Below are 22,128 nucleotides of genomic sequence, written 5' to 3' on the forward strand. Positions count from 1 at the left end.
GGAACTCAATGGAGCGTGGAGGATGATGGGAGCTGTAGGCTTGGCTATAATGGAACTCAATGGAGCGTGGAGGATGATGGGAGCTGTAGGCTTGGCTATAATGGAACTCACTGGGGCACGGGGGATGATGGGAGCTGTAGGCTTGGCTATAATGGAACTCATTGGGGCACAGGGGATGATGGGAGCTGTAGGCCCGGCTATAATGGAACTCATTGGGGCGCGGGGGATGATGGGAGCTGTAGGCTCAGTCATAATAAAAGCCAATGGGGCGCAGGGGGCTATGGGAGTTGTATGCGTGCATCCAATGGGGCCGAATGGGTGTCGCGGGGCATGATGGGAGCTGTAGTCCCGGAAAGCATCTCCTGCTCTTACTCCTTGAATTTTGGGGTCCCCTTTCAATTTTTGGGGTTTTTTCACCCTCCTGAGTTTTGGGGTCCCCCCTCACCGCTGGTTCCGGATGTGGCGGGTGACGTAGTCTCAAATGGGGGCTGTGGGGCCGGAGCAGAGCCTTCAGGAGAGGGAATTGGGGCACCCCAACATTTGGGGGTGACCATAAAATTCACCCAGGAACCCGAAAATCACCCCCAGGAACCCGAAAATCATCCCCAGGAACCCCCAAATCCACTCAGGATGCCCTAAAAGGGACCCCAAAACCCCCTGAGGAGCCCTCAGTGGGACCCCAAAATCCCTTCAGGACCCCACAAAGGGACTCCAAAATCCCCCCAGGACCCTCCAAGGGGACCCCAAATTGTCAAGGACCCTCCAAAGGGCACCCAAAATCCCCCCAGGACATCCCAAATCTCCCCAGGACCCTACTAAGGGACCCCCAAATACCTCCAAGGGGACCCCAAAACCTCCCTAGGACTCTCCTAAAGGACCCCAAAACTCTCACAGGACCCCCAAAAATCTCCCCAGGACTCTGCAAGGGGACCCCAAGTTATCCAGGACCCTCAAAGCAGGCCCAAAACCTCCCCAAGACCCTCTAAGAGGACCCCAAAACTCTCTCAGGACCCCCCAAAACCCCCCAGGACCCTCCAAAGGGACCCCAAACCACCTCAGGACCCCACAAAGGGACCCCAAAACCGCCCCAAGACCTTTCAAAGGGACCCCAAAACCCCCCAGTAGCCCCCAAACCCACACAGAACCCTCCAAGGGGACCCCAAATCCCCTCAGCCCCTCCCAGATTCCCGCTCTCCCCTCACGGAGCCCTCGGGGGGTTCGCAACCCCTGCCCCCCGCAACCCCTCAGCCCCTCCCTGCCTCAGAGGGAGCTCCGTGAGGGTCCCCGGGTGGTCCCGACCTGCGGAGCGCGGCCGGGGAGGGGACGGCGGAGGGCGGCAGCTCCATCTCCTCCCGGAGCCAGCGCTCCAGAGCCTCGGCCATCATGGCCGGGGGGCGCTGAGGGGGAGCGAAAAAGCGCGGGAAAAGCGCCGCGGGGCAGCACGGGAGTTGTAGTGCGGGAGGGGCGGGGCCTGCAATGATGGGCTATGGGAGGCGCAGGGCATGACGGGAGTTGTAGGCGATTAACTGAGGCTCTGTGGTGCGCGGGGCATGATGGGAGTTGTAGGCGCGGCTATAATGAGTCTCTATGGGGCGTGGGTGGTTATGGGAGTTGTATGCGTGCTTGTAATGGGGCTCTATGGGTTATAATGATCCTCTGAGGGGCGCGGGGGCTGACGGGAGTTGTATGCGCGTTTGTAATGGGGCTCTATGGGATATAATGGGCTCTATGGGTCGCGGGGGCTGATGGGAGTTGTATGCATGTTTTTAATGGGGCTCTATGGCTTATAATGATTCTCTATGGGGCGCGGGGGCTCGTGGGATTTGTATGCGCATTTGTAATGGGGCTCTATGGGCTATAATGATTCTCATTGGGACTCTATGGGTTATAATGATTCTCTATGGGGCGCGGGGGGTGATGGGAGTTGTATGCCCGCTTGTAATGGGGCTCTATGGGTTATAATGATTCTCTGAGGGGCGCGGGGGCTGACGGGAGTTGTATGCGCGTTTCTAATGGGGCTCTATGGGTTATAATGATTCTCTATGGGGCGCGAGGGCTGACGGGAGTTGTATGCGCGTTTCTAATGATTCTCTGAGGGGCGCGGGGGGTGACGGGAGTTGTATGCGCGTTTCTAATGGGGCCAAAAATGGCCACCACCATCCCCTTGACTACCAGCCCCTAATGGTCGCCATCATCTCCCCATGGCCACCACCACCCTCTTGACCACTTCCATGTCCCCATGGCCACCACCCCAGCCCCACCCTGGTGAGCAGCAGGATGTACTTGCTGGGCCGTCTGTACCAGGGACAATGGGGGGACACTGTGGCCACCAGTGTGGATGATAGCAGGACCATTGTGGTCACCAGCATGGCCAACAGGGACAGTGGTGGGACAGGATGGCCAGTGGGGACCATGGCGGGGCCAGCACAGCCACCAGGATGGCCAGCAGGGACAATGGTAGGGTCACCAGGGCCACCAGGGACAATGGTAGGGTCACCAGGGCCACCAGGATGGTGTCATGATTTGCTCGTACAAGCGGGGGTCATGATGGTTCGTTAACTGATCTCAGAGTGCAGAAGCAACACGGAAGGGGATTTTCGTATTAATCAAAACAAATGCACCTTTTATTGAGTGCCCACAGCAGATGTGATGGAAGGATTAGAAAGGAGAAAAAAGCATAGAGAGAGAGAGAGAAAGAGGGGAGGAACAGCTGCCAATGGAGAGATGAAACCCTCGTGGTCCAGGGAGAATCTCAAAGTCTTGGTTCTATTACAGTCCTCCACCAAGGGGGGGAACAGGTAACTCTATTGAAACCACCGAGAGGGAACAGGTAAGTTTACAGACAGTCCATGTTCTCAGCCGTGAGCGACACCAATTGTTGTCTTGGTCCAGGGAACACACCCGCAGGCAACACCTGGCAAACATCTGGCTGCAGTCCGGCCAGCCCCCTGCGTTAGAGTTATAGGGCTCTCAGTCTCAGCCCTTGGGAGGGGGCTTCAGTCTCCGTCCGTCACAGTGGTCGTGAGGCAGCTGAGGGAAACCTCCGAGTGTCTCTCACAGATGGTCCATGGGGACAGGCGACACTCACTCCTGGCAGTGGCTCTGGTGGCTGAAGATGCATTTCTGGAGCGTGCCCAGGGTGAGGAGGCTCAGGGGCTGCAGCACCCCCAACTCCACCGGCCCCCCACTTGTGGGGAAGGGCTGGGTTGGGGAGGGAACAGGGAGGGGAGCAGGGACAGGGGGTAAATTGAGGGGCGGGACAGGGGTGGGAGAGGGCGTGGAACAGGGATGTGGTGATGAAGGAGGGGTGGGGTTGGGGTTTCGGGGCAGCTTTGTGTTTGGGGTATGGGACGGCACAGAATTTGGGTGCAGGACAGAATTTTGGGGTGCAGGACAGGACTCAGGATGCAGCAGCGGGTGCAGGACAGAATTTTGGGTGCAGGACTGTCCTACGGTGACGCTGTGATGCTTGTATCCCCATTCATGTGTTCTGTTTATGCTGGATATTGTCTTATATTATGGATATTATCAAGACTGGCTCTGAAGAGCGAAGTTTTGTTTTGGTTTTGTTATCAGCTGCTCCCCCACGGCTGGCGGGACACAGAGACAGGGCAGTACATGGTGCTGCTTTTGCTTTTTGCTTTGCTCCTGCTTTTGCTTCTGCTCATTAGTTACTTTAGCTAAGCAGTCCAAATTTTCCCTGGATTGTATTTCCTTTCCTTTTTTTGTAACCACTCAAACCTGCTCCAGACTGGCACCTGGGAACACCGAGAGTTTGCACCTTGTGGCTGCAGCAGCTGCCCCAGAACCGGAGGGACTGATAACAGAGCGACCACCCCAAGAGAGAGACTTTCTCAATTTGTCATCTTTTTCAGAGTGGTGTCACCTGGTGTTGTTCATTTTGTGTGCTGGGGGTGCTGTGCCTGTTAAATAAACAGGTTCTTTCCACTTCTCTCCAAGGAATCCTTCCCAAACCGGTTGGGGGGGACAGACCATGTGGATTTGCTTTCTGGAGGGGCCCCTTTGGAGATTTTCTCCCAAACTTGCCCTAAAACAGGGACCAAGGACTTGCAGCGAGACAGCGGCCACAGGACACCTAAATCTTGCAGAGAAAGAGAATTTATTGCTCTCTTATCAGAAGAAACTAACTTCTTCCTGCCTGCTCAGCTATGGAGACGCTGTCAGGATCAAGAGGAGAAGCTGACACTGACCAGACAGAATCCTGTGTTTGAATGGAATTGATGCATTGTGTATGAGGTGTATGAATATGCAACAGGTTATTGTTTTTAAGGGTTGATCCTCTGTTAAAGCGTGTCCTTTTTCGGGCTAATTTTGCCCAGAAAAATGTACCTGGACATCAGTAACTCTTTGTTTCCATTGCCTCATATTGTCCTAATCCAAATTGTCCAAATTATATTACTCTAATTATATCGCTATTTTATAACCATTTTATTACTATTAAACTTTTAAAATTTTAAAAACCAAGTGATTGGCGTTTTTTCACATCCTGTGACACCCCGTGTTGTAAATTGCTCCCCCAGAAACATCAGTGCATGGGATGTTGTGTGTTGGACGCTGTGTGAAAAACACCAGTCCTTGTTTCTAAAATTTTAAAAGCTTAATAGTAATAAAGTGGTTATAAAAACGGTAATATAACTAGAGTAGGAAAAGTTTGGGCAATTAGGATTTAGGACAATACGAGACAATAAAAACAAAGAGTTAGGGACGGTCCGGGTACCTTTTCCTGGTACCTTTTCAGCACATTGGCATTGCACAGTTTTTTCCACCAAGATGCTCGAGCTTTACAACAGCAATTTCAGCTGTCAGACACAGAGGCTTGTAATGCTGTCAGCATCTGTGCTGTCAGGGTCACGCTGCACCGCGGCAGATGGGAGTGAACCCTCGTGGACTTTGCAAATCTGGCACACCGATGTCACACACATCCCTGAATTTGGTAATTTAAAACACACCCATGCCTCAATTGACACCTTTTCCTCATCAATATGGGCTGCAGTACGCACAGGGGAAGAGGATGGGATGCCATGGCACACTGGCCATCAGCTTTTGCAGCCTTGGTTTGCATTCCTCAAACCATCCAAACTGACAGTGGGCCTGCTACACTTCCCAGAAAACCAGGCAATTTCTACAGCTTTGGGGTGTATCACACCAAACCAGCATCCCTCATTTACCAGCTGGACAAGAAATAGCGGAAAGAGCACACGGTGTCTGAAAAGGAATAGTTAATAAAAAAAAGGAGGTATGTGGTGAGACCCCAGAGAGTAGAATAGCTAAAGCTGTATATTAATAACTTTATATTAATAATTATATTACTAGCTACATCAAATCACTTAACAGTATTAGGAAAATCCCAGAACCCAGTTATGCTAAATGACTCCTTATCAACGCAATCCTGTGACGTTCAGCTGCCCAAACCCAATGGAATGGCTCGAGACCTCCTTACCAATACATGGGGGTTCCTGGGATCTCATTCCCTGAGCTTGGGGACATTGATGTGTCCCAGCAGACAGTGGGACACATTGGGTACCTGCCAGACGCATCCAGCCTGCTCTGCATCCTGACAGCACCTCCTGATAAACCCTCAGCACACACAGAGCCGTGTGACCAGTGATTGATGACAACCTCACGGGAATCTGCGACTGCAGCTCACAGAAAGATTCCTCTGTTTACAAATTATCTCCCTGTTTACAAACTGCTTTCCTTGCCTACAGATTGTTTCCTAGGTTTTGAGTTGTTTTTTTTTTTTTTTCTTTATTAAGGTTGCATGATTCTTGTTCTTACTGTTTTATTTTCCTCAAGGCCTAAATAGTTTGTTGTTTTTACAAATTGTAATCTGTAACCTGGGGCATATTTACCCGAGCTCTCCCCTAGCAGGTCCTGGACATAAATGCTGCAGCTATAATGCAAATCAAAATTTATAGAAAAGAAAAGGTGAGATGTTGGTGTCACCTTGCCAGCCCTGGGCTCAGTGACAGGGATTTCGGCCAATCTGATCTCCCATAAGCCTGCAGGCATTTCAGTGGCCCAGGACCCAAAGGGGTGTGGAGTTCAAACCAATGAGAGCATCCAGACCAGGCCTTTCAATTGCTCTGTGTAAAGGAGGGAGTGGAAAATAAATAATAAAAAAAAAAAAAAATCTCTTCCCACACGAACGTCGGGGTGAGTGCTCTCCATCTCCTGTGCCCCTCACCCTCCACATGTGACCTAACACAGAGGCAGATCCAGCTCTGGATCACCTCCATGCAGGTGAATCCTGGTGTGTGATCCACGCTGGAATCTCATGGATCCTCTCATTCTGCAGAAACAGGCAGAGAAACCAAATTGCTTGAGCACAGGTACAGAGGGGAATCTGTGTGGGATTCCAGAAGGGATACAGGGCAGGATTCCAGACCCGGGCAGGATTCCAGACCCGGGCAGGATTCCAGAGCAGGACATGATTCCAGATCGGGATCAGGTCAAATTCTAAAGTGTATCTGGGCTGGATTCCAGAGCAGGATCAGGTGGGATGGATGAATGGGGCAGCATTGGAGTGGGATTCCAGAACAGGATTTGGGGGATTCCAAAGCAGATCAGGTGGTGTTGGCGGAGCAGCATTGGGGTACAAGGGATGCAGTAGGATCTGGTGGGATCCTTGCTCTCTGTGGGCTCTTCAGTCAGATCCAACCCATGGCGACAGAGACAGGGTGACACCAACTCTTACTCTCATCAGCAGCTGAATGATCCATGGTGCAGGTCCAACCCCTTCCCTCTCCCTGCAGAAAGCCACAAATTGCTGGCAGAGCTCATCCTGCTGCTCCCACTCATCACACAGCAGCCCTTCCCAACAGGCTGGCTTCCTGTTTTCCCATGTTTCAAACACAGGAATTACAGTGATTCAAAATGTTTTATTTCTAATGTAAAAATACCCTGGTTTGGGCAATAAATCCCAGTTCCCTCCTTCAGTGCCCAGCACTTCCTCTCAGGGAATGAGGAATAGAAAAGGGGACATTGGGAACTGGGATGAAGACACTGGGGACAGGGACACTGGGAAGGGACTGGGGACACCAGGAGCTTGGAGTGGGCACAGCAGGAGTGAGATGAGGACGTGACACCCATGCCCAGATCCATTCCTTGGGACTGATTTCCCACCCTGTGTCCCATGTCCAGGAGCAGACACGGGGACCAGGGATCATGGGGACATGGTGGATACAGGGGACACAGACACATCCAGGGAGTGGGCAGGCCTAGGGGACACAGCGGGGACATGGGGGACACGGGGGGTTGGGATCCTGAGGATGTGGGGATGAGGGATTCACAGCACACCATGACTGGGGACACCGGGAGCTGGCTGGGGACACAACCACCGGGAATGGGGACGCTGGGGCTGATTCCCGTTTATTCCCTGCCAGATGCAGCCCCCTGCTCGCTGCCCGTCCCGGGGCCCTCGGGCTGCCCGGTGCTGCCTCCTCCAAGGAGCAGGCGGCTGTAGGCGCCGCGGCGTTCCCGCAGCTCCGCTGGTGTTCCCGTCTCCATCACGGCCCCGCGCTCCAGCAGCACCAGGCGATCGGCCCCGTCCAGCACCCGCGGCCGGTGGGACACGACCAGCACGGTCTGGGCCAGCCCGGTGCGCACCCAGCGCTGTGCCTGGGGCCAGAGAACGCTCATGCCAACCCATCCGGCTCATGCCAACCCATCCGGCTCAGAGAACGCTCATCCCAACCCATCCAGCTCAGAGAATGCTCATCCCAACACATCCAGCTCAGTCCTACCCTGTCCCACCTGATCCCACCCAGTCCCAACCAACCAAACCCACCCCACTCTCAGTCCTGCTCTAATCCCATCCTATTCTTACCATCCCACCTCCCTGTTCTCCATCCCATCCCCATGCCCACTCTGCCATCCTGTCCAAACCGTCGCCATTCCCACTGTCCCATCCCATCCTCCTCCCACCACCCCAACCCTTCCCATTGCACTCCATCTCTCTGTCCTCATCCCAGCATTCCTATCCCCTCCATTCCCACCCCCTCCAAACCCACCCTATTACATCTCCTTGTCTTCATTCCTTCATTCTACTTTCCTGCCATCCTACACCCCGGTCTCTATCACCATTCTGACCCTACTATCCTGTCCTATTTCTCCACCTCGATGACCCACACCACCCCATCCAATCCCTGTCTTCATCACATCATTCCCACTCCATGCCAATCATTATCCCTTATTGCCACCACCCCATCTCTCCATCCCATTCCAGCCATCCCATCACACCCCATTTTCACCAACCGCAGCCCCACCCAGACCAACCCCCTCCACCCCACCCCGCTCACCGCTCCGTCATCTCCATCATCCAGCGCCTCGTCCAGGATGAGCACGGCCGGACGCCGGAGCAGAGCCCGGGCCAGGGCCACGCGGCGCCGCTCCCCGGCCGCCAGCCGCCCCCCGCGCTCCCCCACCTCTGCGGGAGCGACCACAGGGGATCAGTGGGGTGCAGCCCTGGAGTTCTCCCCTCTTCTGCCACCCCCTGTGCTCCCCCACCTCTGGGGGAGCAATCCCATGGGATCAGTGGGGTCTGAGCTGTGTGAGCAATCCCATGGGATCAGTGGGGTCTGAGCTGTGTGAGCAATCCCATGGGATCAGTGGGGTCTGAGCTGTGTGAGCAATCCCATGGGATCAGTGGGGTCTGAGCTGTGTGAGCAATCCCATGGGATCAGTGGGGTCTGAGCTGTGTGAGCAATCCCATGGGACCAGTGGGATCTGACCTGCATGGTGAGCAATCCCATGGGATCAGTGGGTTCTGACCTGCATGGTGAGCAATCCCATGGGATCAGTGGGGTCTGAGCTGTGTGAGCAATCCCATGGGATCAGTGGGGTTTGACCTGCGTGGTGAGCAATCCCATGGGATCAGTGGGATGTGACCTGTGTGAGCAATCCCATGGGATCAGTGGGGTCTGAGCTGTGTGAGCAATCCCATGGGATCAGTGGGATCAGTGACCTGTGTGAGCAATCCCATGGGATCAGTGGGGTCTGAACTGCGTGGTGAGCAATCCCATGGGATCAGTGGGGCCTGACCTGTGTGAGCAATCCCATGGGATCAGTGGGATCTGACCTGCATGGTGAGCAATCCCATGGGATCAGTGGGGTCTGAGCTGTGTGAGCAATCCCATGGGATCAGTGGGGTCTGACCTGCATGGTGAGCAATCCCATGGGATCAGTGGGTTCTGACCTGTGTGAGCAATCCCATGGGATCAGTGGGGTCTGAGCTGTGTGAGCAATCCCATGGGATCAGTGGGTTCTGACCTGCGTGGTGAGCAATCCCATGGGATCAGTGGGATGTGAGCTGTGTGAGCAATCCCATGGGATCAGTGGGATGTGAGCTGTGTGAGCAATCCCATAGGATCAGTGGGATCTGAGCTGTGTGAGCAATCCCATGGGATCAGTGGGGTCTGAGCTGTGTGAGCAATCCCATGGGATCAGTGGGATCAGTGACCTGTGTGAGCAATCCCATGGGATCAGGGGGATCAGTGACCTGTGTGAGCAATCCCATGGGATCAGGGGGATCAGTGACCTGTGTGAGCAATCCCATGGGATCAGTGGGATCAGTGACCTGTGTGGTGAGCAATCCCATGGGATCAGGGGGATGTGCCCTCTTGGTGCCCCATCCATCCCCCTGGCTCTCACCAGTGTCCCAGCCCTGCTCCAGCCCCTGGATGAACTCCATGGCTCCAGCAGCAGTGGCGGCCTCCCGCAGCTCTGACTCTTTGCAGTGCTCCAGCCCCAGCAGGATGTTCTCACGGATCGTTCCAGAAAACAGGATGGGGTCCTGCTCCACCAGCACCACCTGCACCAGCACCAAACCCTGTGATGCTGTCTTGGCTCCTGGTGTCCCCACCCCTGTTCCATCACCCCATCCCACCTTGGTGTCCCCATGGTCTCCATCCCTGATCCCACTGTCCCCATCTGTGTCCCCACTCCTGAGTTCCCACTTTTCCCATCCCCATCCCTGTCATTCCCATCCCATTTCCCAATGTTCCTATCCCATTTCTTGTTGTCCCCATCCTATTCCTGGTGTCCCCATCGCTCTTCCCAGTGTCCCCATTTCTGCTCTCGTGCTCCTGTGGTCCCAGTTCCATTTCATTGTTTGTTGCAGACATCTTTTATGGAAAATCCCTTCCTCAGGATTTTTCCTCCTGAGGAGCCGAGAGGCCTCAGGAACAAAATGTAAGCATTGATTATGTGTGGAATGCAACGGGTGGATCTTTGATTGGCCCATATTGGATGTCTGTAATTAATGGATAATCACAGCCCAGCTGGCTCGGACAGAGAACCCTGAGCCACAAACCTTTGTTATCATTCTCTCCTATTCTACTCTTAGCCGGCCTTCTGGTGAAATCCTTCCTTCTGTTCTTTTAGTATAGTTTTAACGTAATATATATCATAAAATAATAAATCAAGCCTTCTGAAACATGGAGTCAAATCCTCATCTCTTCCCCCATCCAAAAACCCGTGTGAACACCGTCATAATTGTCCCCATTTTCCCCATTCCATGCCCAGTGTTCCCAGTGTCTCTGCTGTCCCACGGTCCCAGTTCCATTTCAGTGTCCCCATCGCTGTCCCCATTTTCCCCATTCCACGGTCCCAGTTCCATTTCAGTGTCCCCACACCCCTGTCCCCATTTTCCCCATTCCACGCCCAGCGTTCCCAGTGTCTCTGCTGTCCCACGGTCCCAGTTCCATTTCGGTGTCCCCATTGCTGTCCCCATTTTCCCCATTCCACGCCCAGCGTTCCCAGTGTCTCTGTTGTCCCACGGTCCCAGTTCCATTTCAGTGTTCCCACACCCCTGTCCCCATTTTCCCCATTCCATGCCCAGCGTTCCCGGTGTCTCTGCTGTCCCGCGGTCCCAGTTCCATTTCAGTGTCCCCATCGCTGTCCCCATTTTCCCCATTCCACGGTCCCAGTTCCATTTCAGTGTCCCCACACCCCTGTCCCCATTTTCCCCATTCCACGCCCAGCGTTCCCAGTGTCTCTGCTGTCCCACGGTCCCAGTTCCATTTCAGTGTCCCCACACCCCTGTCCCCATTTTCCCCATTCCAAGCCCAGCGTTCCCAGTGTCTCTGCTGTCCCACGGTCCCAGTTCCATTTCAGTGTCCCCATTGCTGTCCCCATTTTCCCCATTCCACGCCCAGCGTTCCCAGTGTCTCTGCTGTCCCACGGTCCCAGTTCCATTTCAGTGTCCCCATCGCTGTCCCCATTTTCCCTATTCCATGTCCAGCGTTCCCGGTGTCTCTGCTGTCCCACGGTCCCAGTTCCATTTCAGTGTTCCCACACCCCTGTCCCCATTTTCCCCATTCCACGCCCAGCGTTCCCAGTGTCTCTGCTGTCCCACGGTCCCAGTTCCATTTCAGTGTCCCCACACCCCTGTCCCCATTTTCCCCATTCCATGCCCAGCGTTCCCAGTGTCTCTGCTGTCCCACCTTGCGGTGCAGGTACCGGTGCTCATACTCTGGCAGCGGGATCCCGTCCAGCAGCACCGTCCCGCTGCCGGGATCCCGCAGCCGCTCCAGCAGCGCCACGGCCGTGCTCTTCCCGCTGCCATTGGGCCCCGCCAGCGCCGTCACCTCCCCGGAGCGCACCTGGAAGCTCACGTCCTGCCGGATGGGACAGGTTTGAGAGTCTGTCTGAAATGTCCCTCATCTGCCTCACCATCGTCATTGGGGCACCGCTGAAGAGAAGAGCCCACTTGATAGTGGAGCCCTGGGAAATGTTAAAGACAGTCTTTGAAAATGTCAGGCTTTGTGTTCTCTCAGATCACTGCACCTGCGTAAGCAGTATGATAACAGATACAGTTGTTAGATGTGATGATTGTTTGGTAATTAAATATAATTATTACATAATCATAAGAAGAATCATGAGAAACTATGTTGGAAATTTAAGGGGGCTATGTTTGGCTGAAATCTATGTATACAATAGAACAATATCAGTTTAATAATTAAAATCAACGTTATATAACGACAGAGCATAAAACCACGTTCATCTTGAATGTATGGTCGGAATCAGATTTGGGTTGTAATACCCGATTCCCAGAGCTCTTAATAAAAAGCACCAGATATAATAGCTTATGTGATTATTTGTGTTTGAACGTCAACACACTGTCGCCGACATCTTTTCATTAAAAATCTTTCTTTAGGATTTTTCTTTTCTGAGACACTGAGAGGCCTCAGGAACAAAATGTAAACATTGATTTTCTGCTGCTGTGGAATGCAACAGGTAGATCTGTGCTTGGTCTCATGTAGATGGTTGGAATTAATGGCTAATCATGGCAGAGTTGGCTCTCTCTCTGTGTGAGCTACAGACTTTTGTGGATTCATTCTTTTCTATTCTTAGCCCAGCCTTCTGATGAGAACTTTTTTCTTCTGTTCTTTTAGTATAGTTTAAATGTAATATATAATAAAATAATAAATCAAGCCTTCTGTAACACAGTCAAATCTACGTCTCTTCCCTCATCCTGAGACCCCTGTGAACACCATCACACCCCACTGTGTAAAATCTCTGGCTCTGAAGGAGCAAGTCACATCCCAACAAGGCCCCGACACCTGAGGAGCATTGCTAAGCTACTGTTCACAGGTGTGTTTGCTGTATGCTACACTGAACCCAACGAAAGGAAGAAGGGGGCACCTTGCCCTTTTTGCAGCAACGGCCTTGAAGTTGTCCCACCTCTCGGCCTGGCTGGACTTGTGCTGAATTTTGGGTGGTTCCCCCACAGAAGACCCCACACAAAACCCCTCACTTGTCTCACAGCTGCTGTGACAGACAGACTGAGATGCAGGAAGCCTCTCCAGCAAAGACCGAGACATGAAATCCCTGTGTGAAAAGGCCCCCAAGGACTGGGACTGAGACCCCCAACCTGGGGGAGGTGTGTGGGGGAGGCAAGCTGACCACAGCGAGATGGATGTTGCAGGTGCGAGCAGTGGACCAAGAAGACAATGGTTCTCGCCCACTGCTGAACATGGACTGTGTGTACCCTTCTCTAAATACCATTTTTTCCCCCAAAAATACAACAGACTACCTTTGATTCGGTTTCAAGTTTTACCCATTCCCCCCATCAAAAAAAAGAGTATAATAAGAGTTTGGATAAACTGCAACCCTGAGACCTCCCGAGATGTGACCTGGTGAACTCCATTGGGTGGACATTGAAGGACTTCACTGTTCTACGTTGGTAGTTTTGTACCTTCCTTTCTCTTCCTCCCTCTTTTTCCTTTTTCCCCAATTTCTCTCTAACGCACTTTGTTGTGGTTATTCAATAAAGGTACATTTGTTCTGATTATCACTGCAACCCTCTGTGCCGTGTCGGTGTTTTTTGCACCCTGAGATCAACCCACGAACCACCACGAACCCGTTCGTAAGGACGGATCGTGAGAGCAGGTGATGCCAGAATTCCCACCCCTGGGAAGCCCCACCTGCCTCCAGACCCACCTTCAGCACAGGGCGCTCTGGATTCCCGGGATATGTGAAGGAGACCTTCTGGAAAGTGACGTGGCCCTGAAGCTCGGGGGGCTCCCGCGTGCCCCCGACATTCCCTGCGGGTTTCCGATCCAGGTATTCCCAGATCCTCTGTCCGGCAGCTGCGTTGGTCAGGAATTCGTTGAAGCCGTAGAGCAGCACCTGGGGAGAAGGGAGGGGGTGGCACTGGGGTGGACAGAAGCACGGACGGATGGACAGACACGTGCATTCCATGGTATCACCTGGACATGGCTGCCAACTCTGTCCTGGTACAGCAGGAAGGTGACGAGGACCCCGGGAGTGATGGATCCGTCACGGAGCTGCTGGTGGCTCCTGAAGAGCACCATGACCCGGATGGCCAGTTCGATCACCTGTGGGTGGGACAGGGACACTGCTGCCCCCAACCCGCTTCTGGTGTCCCCAGCCCACTGCTGGTGTCCCCATTCCATCTGCCCCCAACCCACTCCTGGTGTCCCCAACCCACTCCTGGTGTCCTCAATCCATCGGCTCCCATTCCAACCCATTTCTGGTGTCCCCATTCCATCTGTCCCCAACCTACACCTGGTGTCCCCAGTCCATCTGCTCCCCTTCCAACCCATTCCTGGTGTCCCCAGTCCATCTGTCCCCAACCCACTCCTGGTGTCCCCATTCCATCCGTCCCCATCCCACTCCTGGTGTCCCCATTCCATCTGCCCTCATCCCACTCCTGGTGCCCCCAACCCACTCCTGGTGTCCCCATTCCATCTGTCCCCAGCCCACTCCTGGTGTCCCCATTCCATCTGCCCCCATTCCAACCCATTTCTGGTGCCCCCATTCCATCTGCCCCCATTCCAACCCACTCCTGGTGCCCCCATTCCATCTGCCCCCATTCCAACCCACTCCTGGTGCCCCCATTCCATCTGCCCCCAATCCACTCCTGATGTCCCCATTCCACCTGCCCCCATCCCACTCCTTTATCTCTTTGTCTTTATCCCTATTCCTGCTGTCCTCATTCCAGTTCTGGTGTCCCCCTCTCACTCTTGATGTCCCCATTCCTGATCCTGATGTGTCACAGACATATTTTCTGAAAGATCTTTTCACCAGGATTTTTCTCCTGAGAAGCTCAGAGGCCTCAGACACGAAATGTAAACAATAATGATCTGCTGCTGTGGAATGCAGCAGGTGCATCCTTGATTGGTCTCATGTGGTTGTTTTTAATTGAAGACCAATCACAGCTGCAGCTGTGTCGGACTCTGGTCAGTCACAAGATTTTATTATTCATTCCTTCCTAGCTTTCTAATGTCTCCTTTCTCATTCTTTAGTACAGTTTTAGTATATAATTTTCTTTTAATATAATATATATAATAAAATAATAAATCAGCCTTTCATTCCTTTCTAGCTTTCTAATGTCTCCTTTCTCTTTCTTTAGTACAGTTTTAGCATATAATTTTCTTGTCATATAATATATATAATAAAATAATAAATCAAGCCTTCTGAAACACGGAGTCAAGATTTTCGTCTCTTCCCTCGTCCTGGGGACCCGCAAACACCACCCCACTGATGTTCCCAACCTTTATACCGGTGTCCCCATCCTGTTTCCAATGTCACCATTCCCATTCCTGCCATGCCTGTTCCTGACCCCAATGTCCCTGTTCTGTTGTCCCCATTCCTGGTGTCCCCATTCTGCTCTGAGTGGCCCCATCTCAGCTGCTGGTTTCCCATTCCTGGTCCCAGTGTCCCCATTCCCAGTACCCCCATTCCCAGTGTCCCTGTTCTGATGTCCTCATTCCTGGTGTCCCCATTCTGCTCTAAGTGGCCCCATCTCAGCCGCTGGTTTCCCATTCCTGGTCCCAGTGTCCCCATTCCCAGTGTCCCCATCCCTGATCCCGGCATCCCCATTCCCTGCTGTTCCCATTCCCAGTCCCCCCTGACCCTTTCGACGAGGAGGAAGATTGCCTCCTCCAGCTCTATCTGCTCCTTCAGCCTCAGCTGCTTGGCCAGGTTACATCTGTGCTGCTCCTCCTCCTCCTCCTCCGCCGAAAACATTCGGATGGCCTCGATGGCAGCAACAGATTCCTGCACCCCGGCGGCTGTGCGGGCGGAAGCTTCCAGCATGGATCGCTGAAGGGCCTGTGGCAGCAATGGGGATCTCCAACTTTCCCAGGTCACCTTCCTGGCCCACCATCCACATCCCGTCCCACCAAACCCACTACATCCCCACTACTGCACTCCCAACATCCCATGCCCTTCCCTCTCACCCTCACCATTCCCATCCATTCTCCCGGTCCTAATCCCACCATCCCCATCCCCACAGTCTCATCCCGTCCCCACCATCCCACCTTATCTCATCCTTCTCTTCCCATCCACACCATTCCCATCTCCACCATTTCGTTCCATCCCCATGTCAGCACTCCCACCATCCCATTCCCCTGGTCTTTATCCCCTTCATCCCACCATTTCCACCTCCATCATCGTCTTTTCCATTCTCCATTCCATCCCCACCATCCTGCTTCCCTGGTCTTTATCCTCTTTCATCCCACTATTCCACCTCCATCATCCTCCTTTCCATTCTCCTTCCCATCCCGACCCATCCCGACCCATCCCATCCCATCCCATCCCATCCCATCCCCACCATCCCATTCCCCTGGTCTTTATCCCCTTTCATCCCACCATTTCCATCTCCATCGTCCTCCTTTCCATTCTGTATCCCATCCCATCCCATCAATCCCATCGATCCCATTGATCACATCCCATCCCGTCCCATCCCATTGATCCCACCGATCCCATCCCGTCCCATTGATCCCACCAATCCCATCCCATCCCATCCCATCGATCCCATCCCATTGATCCCATTGATCCCATTGATCCCATCCCATTGATCCCATTGATCCCATTGATCCCATCCCATTGATCCCATCGATTCCATCCCATCCCATTGATCCCATTGATCCCACTGATCCCATCCCATCCCATCCCATTCCATCAATCCCACCCCATCCCACCCCATCCCATCCCATCCCATCCCATCCCATCCCATCCCATCCCATCCCATCCCATCAATCCCATTGATCCCATCCCATTGATCCCATCGACTCCATCCCATCCCATTGATCCCATTGATCCCATTGATCCCATCCCATTGATCCCATCGACTCCATCCCATTGATCCCATTGATCCCATTGATCCCATTGATCCCATTGATCCCATCCCATCCCATCCCATCCCATCCCATCCCATTCCCATTGATCCCATTGATCCCATCTCATCCCATTGATCCCACCGGACCCCATGCCATGCCATGCCATGCCATGCCATGCCATGCCATGCCATGCCATGCCATGCCATGCCATGCCATCCAATCCCCCTAGCCCCCATCCCAGCCCCACCATTCCCACCCCCTTATCCCACCTCTGCCCCCCTCCCCCTCCTGACCTGTTTGCGGGTGCTCTGGATGCGGCGCGTGGCGATTCCAAGGGGCACCTCCAGCAGTGCCAGCACTGCCAGCCCCGGTGCCAGTCCCACCATGAACCCCCCCACCACCAGGGCCATCACCAGGCTCCGCAGCAGCTGGTTGGCTCCACTCGGCACCGCCGTGCACACCCGTGGCACTTCCATGGAAAACTGGGCCAGGAGCTCAGCTGCAGGGTGGGAAAAGAGGTTTGGGATCGTGGTGGGTGAGACCATGATCCCATCCTGGATGATCCCATTTGGGATGGGAATGATGGGATGGGGAACGGTGGGATGGGGTGATGGGAATGGGTGTGGAGGTGGTGAGGGTGGAATATGATGGGACAGGGGAGATGGGATGGTGGGAACGGAGGTGGTGGGATGGGATGGTGGGAATGGGTGTGGAGATGGACAGGGTGGGTGGGATGGGACAGGGAAGATGGGATGGTGGGAATGGAGATGGTGGGATGGAGTGATGGGATGGTGAGAATTGAGATGGTCAGGGTGGAATGGGGTGGGACAGGGGAGATGGGATGGTGGGAATGGGTGTGGAGATGGACAGGGTGGAATGGGGTGGGACAGGGGAGATGGGATGGTGGGAATGGAGATGGTGGGATGGAGTGATGGGATGGTGAGAATTGAGATGGTCAGGGTGGAATGGGGTGGGACAGGGGAGATGGGATGGTGGGATGGGGTGATGGGAATGGGTATGGAGATGGACAGGGTGGAATGGGGTGGGACAGGGGAGAGGGGATGATGGGAATGAGTATGGAGCTGGTCAAGGTGGAATGGGATGGGAGAGGGGAGATGGTCAGGGTGGGAATGGAGATGGTGGGATGGGATGGTGGGAATGGGAATGATGGGGATGGAGTGGTGGGATGGGATGGGATGGTGGGAATGGGAATGATGGGGATGGAGTGGTGGGATGGGATAACAGACAGATGGGATAGGATGGGATGGGGACTGGGAGCTGGGATGGTGGGGATGGAACTGGGGTAACACAATAATTGGGATGGGATGGGACAGGTGGGATGGGTTGGGTGGGATGGGGCTGGGCTGTGCCCCGTTACCTGCCGGTGTTCCCTGGAAGAAGTCCAGGTCTTGGTGCACCAGGTGGGAAAAGAGCCGCAGGCTCAAGCTCTGACGGAGACGCGCCATCAACAGCATGAAGAGAGAGCCCCGGCAGCCAGAAAACAGCACACTGTGGGGACGCGGGGACACGGTGACATCGGGGACCTTGGGGACACGGGGACAGGCCCTGGGAACGCTGCCACCCACCTTGTGGCTCCAGCAGCCGCCACCATCCCGACAGCTCCGGCGGTGACTCCGTCCCCACTCCCGATGGCATCCAGCACCTTCCCGGTGGCGTAGGGCCCCGCCATCTCCCCTGGGTGTCACCGAGGCTGCGTCACCACCGGTGTGACCACTGACACAGGGGGACCCTGATTTGTGGGGGGTGGGACCCGGTCTGGGGAGCGGGGATCTAATTTTGGAAATGCGGGACACGATTTGGGCAGGAGACAACTTAGAGAGGTCAGGGCCCAATTTTGGGGGTTTGGTGACAAATTTAGGGATCTTACACCCAATTTAAAGTGTCAGTACCAATTTTGGGAGGGTTCAGCACACAATTTTACGGGTCAGAACCTAAACATAGGAGATCAGGACCTTAAGATCCCAGGCCTTAGAGGCCAACATCCATTTTTGGGCATCAGACCCTAAGTTTGATGGTCAGCACCCAATTTTGGGGGACCAACAGCCAAGTCTGCAGGGTCAGAACCCAATTTGGAATGTCAGCACCTCATTTTGGCAGGGTCAGCACCCAACCGAAGGGGTCAACTCACAATTTAGGAGGGTCACCACTCAGTTTTAGGGTGGTCATCGCCTATTTAGGGGCTCAGCACTCAATTTTTAGGCACCAGCATTCAATTATGGGAGGGTATCCCAAGTTGGGGGGGTTCCCAATTTGGGGCTGCAGAGCCCAAATTTGGGGTGTCAGAGCCTGTCACCACATGTCAATGTCCTAGGGTGATGCTGTGATGCTTGTATCCCCATTCACGTGTTCTGTTTATGCTGGATATTGTCTTATATTATGGATATTATCAAGACTGGCTCTGAAGAGCGAAGTTTTGTTTTGGTTTTGTTATCAGCCGCTCCCCCACGGCTGGCGGGACACAGAGACAGGGCAGTACATGGTGCTGCTTTTGCTTTTTGCTTTGCTCCTGCTTCTGCTTTTTGCTTCTGCTCATTAGTTACTTTAGCTAAGCAGTCTGAATTTTTCCCTGGACTGTTTCTCCTTTCCTTTTTTTGTAACCACTCAAACCTGCTCCAGACTGGCACCTGGGAACACCGAGAGTTTGCACCTTGTGGCTGCAGCAGCTGCCCTAGAACCGGAGGGACTGATAACAGAGCGACCACCCCAAGAGAGAGACTTTCTCAATTTGTCATCTTTTTCAGAGTGTTGTCACCTGGTGTTGTTCATTTTGTGTGCTGGGGGTGCTGTGCCTGTTAAATAAACAGGTTCTTTCCACTTCTCTCCAAGGAATCCTTCCTGAACTGGTTTGGGGCGGGGCTGTGTGGGTTTGCTTTCTGGAGGGGCCCCTTTGGAGATTTTCTCCCAAATTTGCCCTAAACCAGGACAAATTTTGGTGCCCAACGTGGTGCTTGAACCCCTGACCCTGAGATTAAGCATCTCATGCTCTACTGACTGAGCAGCCATTTGTGGGGAGGGGCCGTGTGGCTTTGTTTTGCCCCCTTTGGAGATTTTCTCCCAAATTTGCCCTAAACCAGGACAAATTTTGGCGCCCAACGTGGGGCTTGAACCCCTGACCCTGAGATTAAGCATGTCACGCCCTACTGACTGAGCAGCCATTTGTGGGGAGGGACCGTGTGGGTATTCTTTCTGGAGGGGCCCCTTTGGAGATTTTCTCCCAAACTTGCCCCGAACCAGGATGGTCACCCACCAACGACGGCCAGCACGAGGCAGAGCACGGCAGCTCCAAGGACGTTCCGCTGTTCCCAGGTCAGCGCCAGAGCGCGCCGGACGCTGCCGGGAGCCTTGGGGACGCCTCCGGGGGTCTCGGCGACGCTGCCGGGGGTCGGGGGCGCGGCCCAGGCCAGCACGGCCAGGGCGGCAGCGGCGTGGGTGACCCCGAGCCAGGCGGGCGCCGCGGCCGCCAACAGCCCCGGGCCGGCCCCGAGCAGCCCCAGGAGGCTCCGGAAGGTTCCGAACACCGCGGGGGTGGCGGCGGCCGTGACGGCGGCCGCGGTGGCTCCGGAGGGACGGCGAGGGAACGGCAGCCGGGTGGCCGCGGCCAGGATGGGCAAGCGCAGGGCGGCCTCGAGCCACACGCCCGGCGCGCCCAGCGGCGCCAGCAGCGGCACCAGCGGCGCCAGGAACACCAGTGCCAGGGCGTCGGCCACCAGCAGCACAGCGGGCAGGAGAGCGGCGGGTGGCAGCGCCATGGCGGGACCGGTACGGACAGTGCTCCCTGTGGGGCTCCCAGGAATGAGCAACAGCCTGTGGAGGCACCAGTTAAAACCAGTTAGGACTGGGGCGCGCCCCTGTGCACACCAGTGCTCCCAGTCTAGACTACAGTGCTCCCAGTCTGGCCCCCTGAGCTCAGCAGTCCATACCAGTGCTCCCAGTCCAGCCTGGAGCAGCCCCCAGTCCAGACAAGGCACTCACCAGTCCACACCAGTGCTCCCAGTCCAGCTTGAGGCACTCACCAGTCCACATCAGTGCTCCCAGGTCAGCCTGGGGCACTGACCAGTTCACACCAGTGCTCCCAGTCCAGCCTGGGGTGCTTCCCTGTGCACGCTAGTGCTCCCAGTTCAGCTGGGGGCACTCACCAGTCCACACCAGTGCTCCCAGTCTAGACTATGGTGCTCCAGTTCAGCCCCCTGAGCTCAGCAGTCCACACCAGTGCTCCCAGTCCAGCCTGGGATGCTCCCCTGTGCACACCAGTGCTCCCAGTGCAGCCCTCTCAGCTCACCAGTCCACACCAGTGCCCCCAGTTTAGCCTAAGGCGCTCCCCAGTCCACACCAGTGCTCCCAGTCCAGCCCCCTGAGCTTAGCAGTTCACACCAGTGCTTCCAGTTCAGCTTGGGGCGCTCCCCAGTCCAGTTTGAGGCACTCACCAGTCCACACCAGTGCTCCCAGTTCAGCCTGCGATGCTCACCAGTCCACACCAGTGATCCCCAGTCCCTATCAATGTTTCCAGTCCAGTCTGGGGCGCTCCCCAGTCCACACCAGTGCTCCCAGTCTAGATTATGGTGCTCCCAGTCGAGACTATGGTGCTCCCAGTGCAGCCCCCTGAGCTCACCAGTCCACACCAGTGCTCCCAGTCCAGCTCTTGGCACTCACCAGTCCACACCAGTGCTCCCAGTTCAGCTTGAGGTGCTCACCAGTCCACACCAGTGCTCCCAGTCCAGCCTAGGGCGCTCCCCAGTCCACACCAGTGCTCCCAGTCCAGCCTGGGGCGCTCCCCAGTCCACACCAGTGCTCCCAGTCCAGCCTGGGGCGCTCCCCAGTCCACACCAGTGCTCCCAGTCCAGCCTGGGGCGCTCCCCAGTCCATATCAATGTTTCCAGTCCAGCTTGGAGCATTCACCAGTCCACACCAGTGCTCCCAGTTCAGCCCCCTAAGCTCACCAGTCCACACCAGTGCTCCCAGTCCAGCCCTCTCCGCTCCCCAGTCCACACCAGTGCTCCCAGTTCAGCCCCCTAAGCTCACCAGTCCACACCAGTGCTCCCAGTCTAGACAACAGTGCTCCCAGTTTAGCCCCCTGGGCTCACCAGTCCACTCCAGAGTTCCCAGTTCAGCCTGGGGTACTCAACACGTCCACACCAGTGCTCCCAGTTCAGCCTGGGGTGCTCACCAGTCCACACCAGTGCTCCCAGTTCAGCCCCCTGAGCTCACCAGTCCACACCAGTGCTCCCAGTTCAGCCCCCTGAGCTCACCAGTCCACACCAGGGCTCCCAGTTCCGCTCCCAAAAGCGCCGTTAAGGTTTCCCTTTCGAGGCCCCGCCCCCTCCCGCCCAGACCCCGCCCCCTCCCGCCCAGACCCCGCCCAGACCCCGCCCAGACCCCGCCTCCTCCCGCCCAGACCCCGCCCAGACTCCGCCTCCTCCCGCCCAGACCCCGCCCCCTCCTGGCATCGCCTCCTTCTCCTCTCAACCCGCTCCGTCCCGCTCTGCCTGGCAACCGATGA

General features: G+C 55.1%; 1 protein-coding gene across 2 annotated transcripts; it reads right to left on the reverse strand.

Moving 5' to 3' along the window:
• Positions 1 to 6,882: 6,882 nt before the first annotated feature.
• On the reverse strand, positions 6,883 to 21,941 carry LOC132085268 (antigen peptide transporter 2-like). 2 transcript variants are annotated; one of them, XM_059490637.1, is made up of 12 exons: positions 21,878 to 21,941; positions 19,879 to 20,435; positions 18,197 to 18,305; positions 17,989 to 18,119; positions 16,904 to 17,109; positions 15,403 to 15,600; positions 13,734 to 13,862; positions 13,465 to 13,653; positions 11,466 to 11,639; positions 9,673 to 9,832; positions 8,322 to 8,449; positions 6,883 to 7,641 (listed from the first exon to the last, which is right to left on the reverse strand). In XM_059490637.1, exons 2-12 carry the CDS (start codon positions 20,378 to 20,380, stop codon positions 7,393 to 7,395), a joined length of 2,175 nt encoding a protein of 724 aa, XP_059346620.1. In that variant the 5' UTR covers positions 20,381 to 20,435; positions 21,878 to 21,941; the 3' UTR covers positions 6,883 to 7,392. The 2 variants fall into 2 exon arrangements, with proteins under 2 accessions (XP_059346620.1, XP_059346621.1); XM_059490638.1 differs by lacking the exon at positions 21,878 to 21,941 and adding an exon at positions 21,056 to 21,064.
• Positions 21,942 to 22,128: the final 187 nt, after the last annotated feature.

The sequence above is a fragment of the Ammospiza nelsoni genome, chromosome 29 (genome assembly GCF_027579445.1).
Source record: "Ammospiza nelsoni isolate bAmmNel1 chromosome 29, bAmmNel1.pri, whole genome shotgun sequence".
NCBI lineage: Eukaryota > Metazoa > Chordata > Aves > Passeriformes > Passerellidae > Ammospiza > Ammospiza nelsoni.

What these genes read in the sequence shown, in the direction of transcription:
- LOC132085268 (XM_059490637.1), bottom strand. Translation starts at nt 20,380, where the DNA reads ATGGCGCTGCCACCCGCCGCTCTCCTGCCCGCTGTGCTGCTGGTGGCC. An exon ending in TCCAGAGCACCCGCAAACAG is followed by an intron (nt 15,601 to 16,903) that starts GTCAGGAGGGGG and finishes TTGCTGCCACAG; the next exon opens with GCCCTTCAGCGATCCATGCT. An exon ending in ACCGGTACCTGCACCGCAAG is followed by an intron (nt 9,833 to 11,465) that starts GTGGGACAGCAG and finishes GTGCTGGTGCAG; the next exon opens with GTGGTGCTGGTGGAGCAGGA.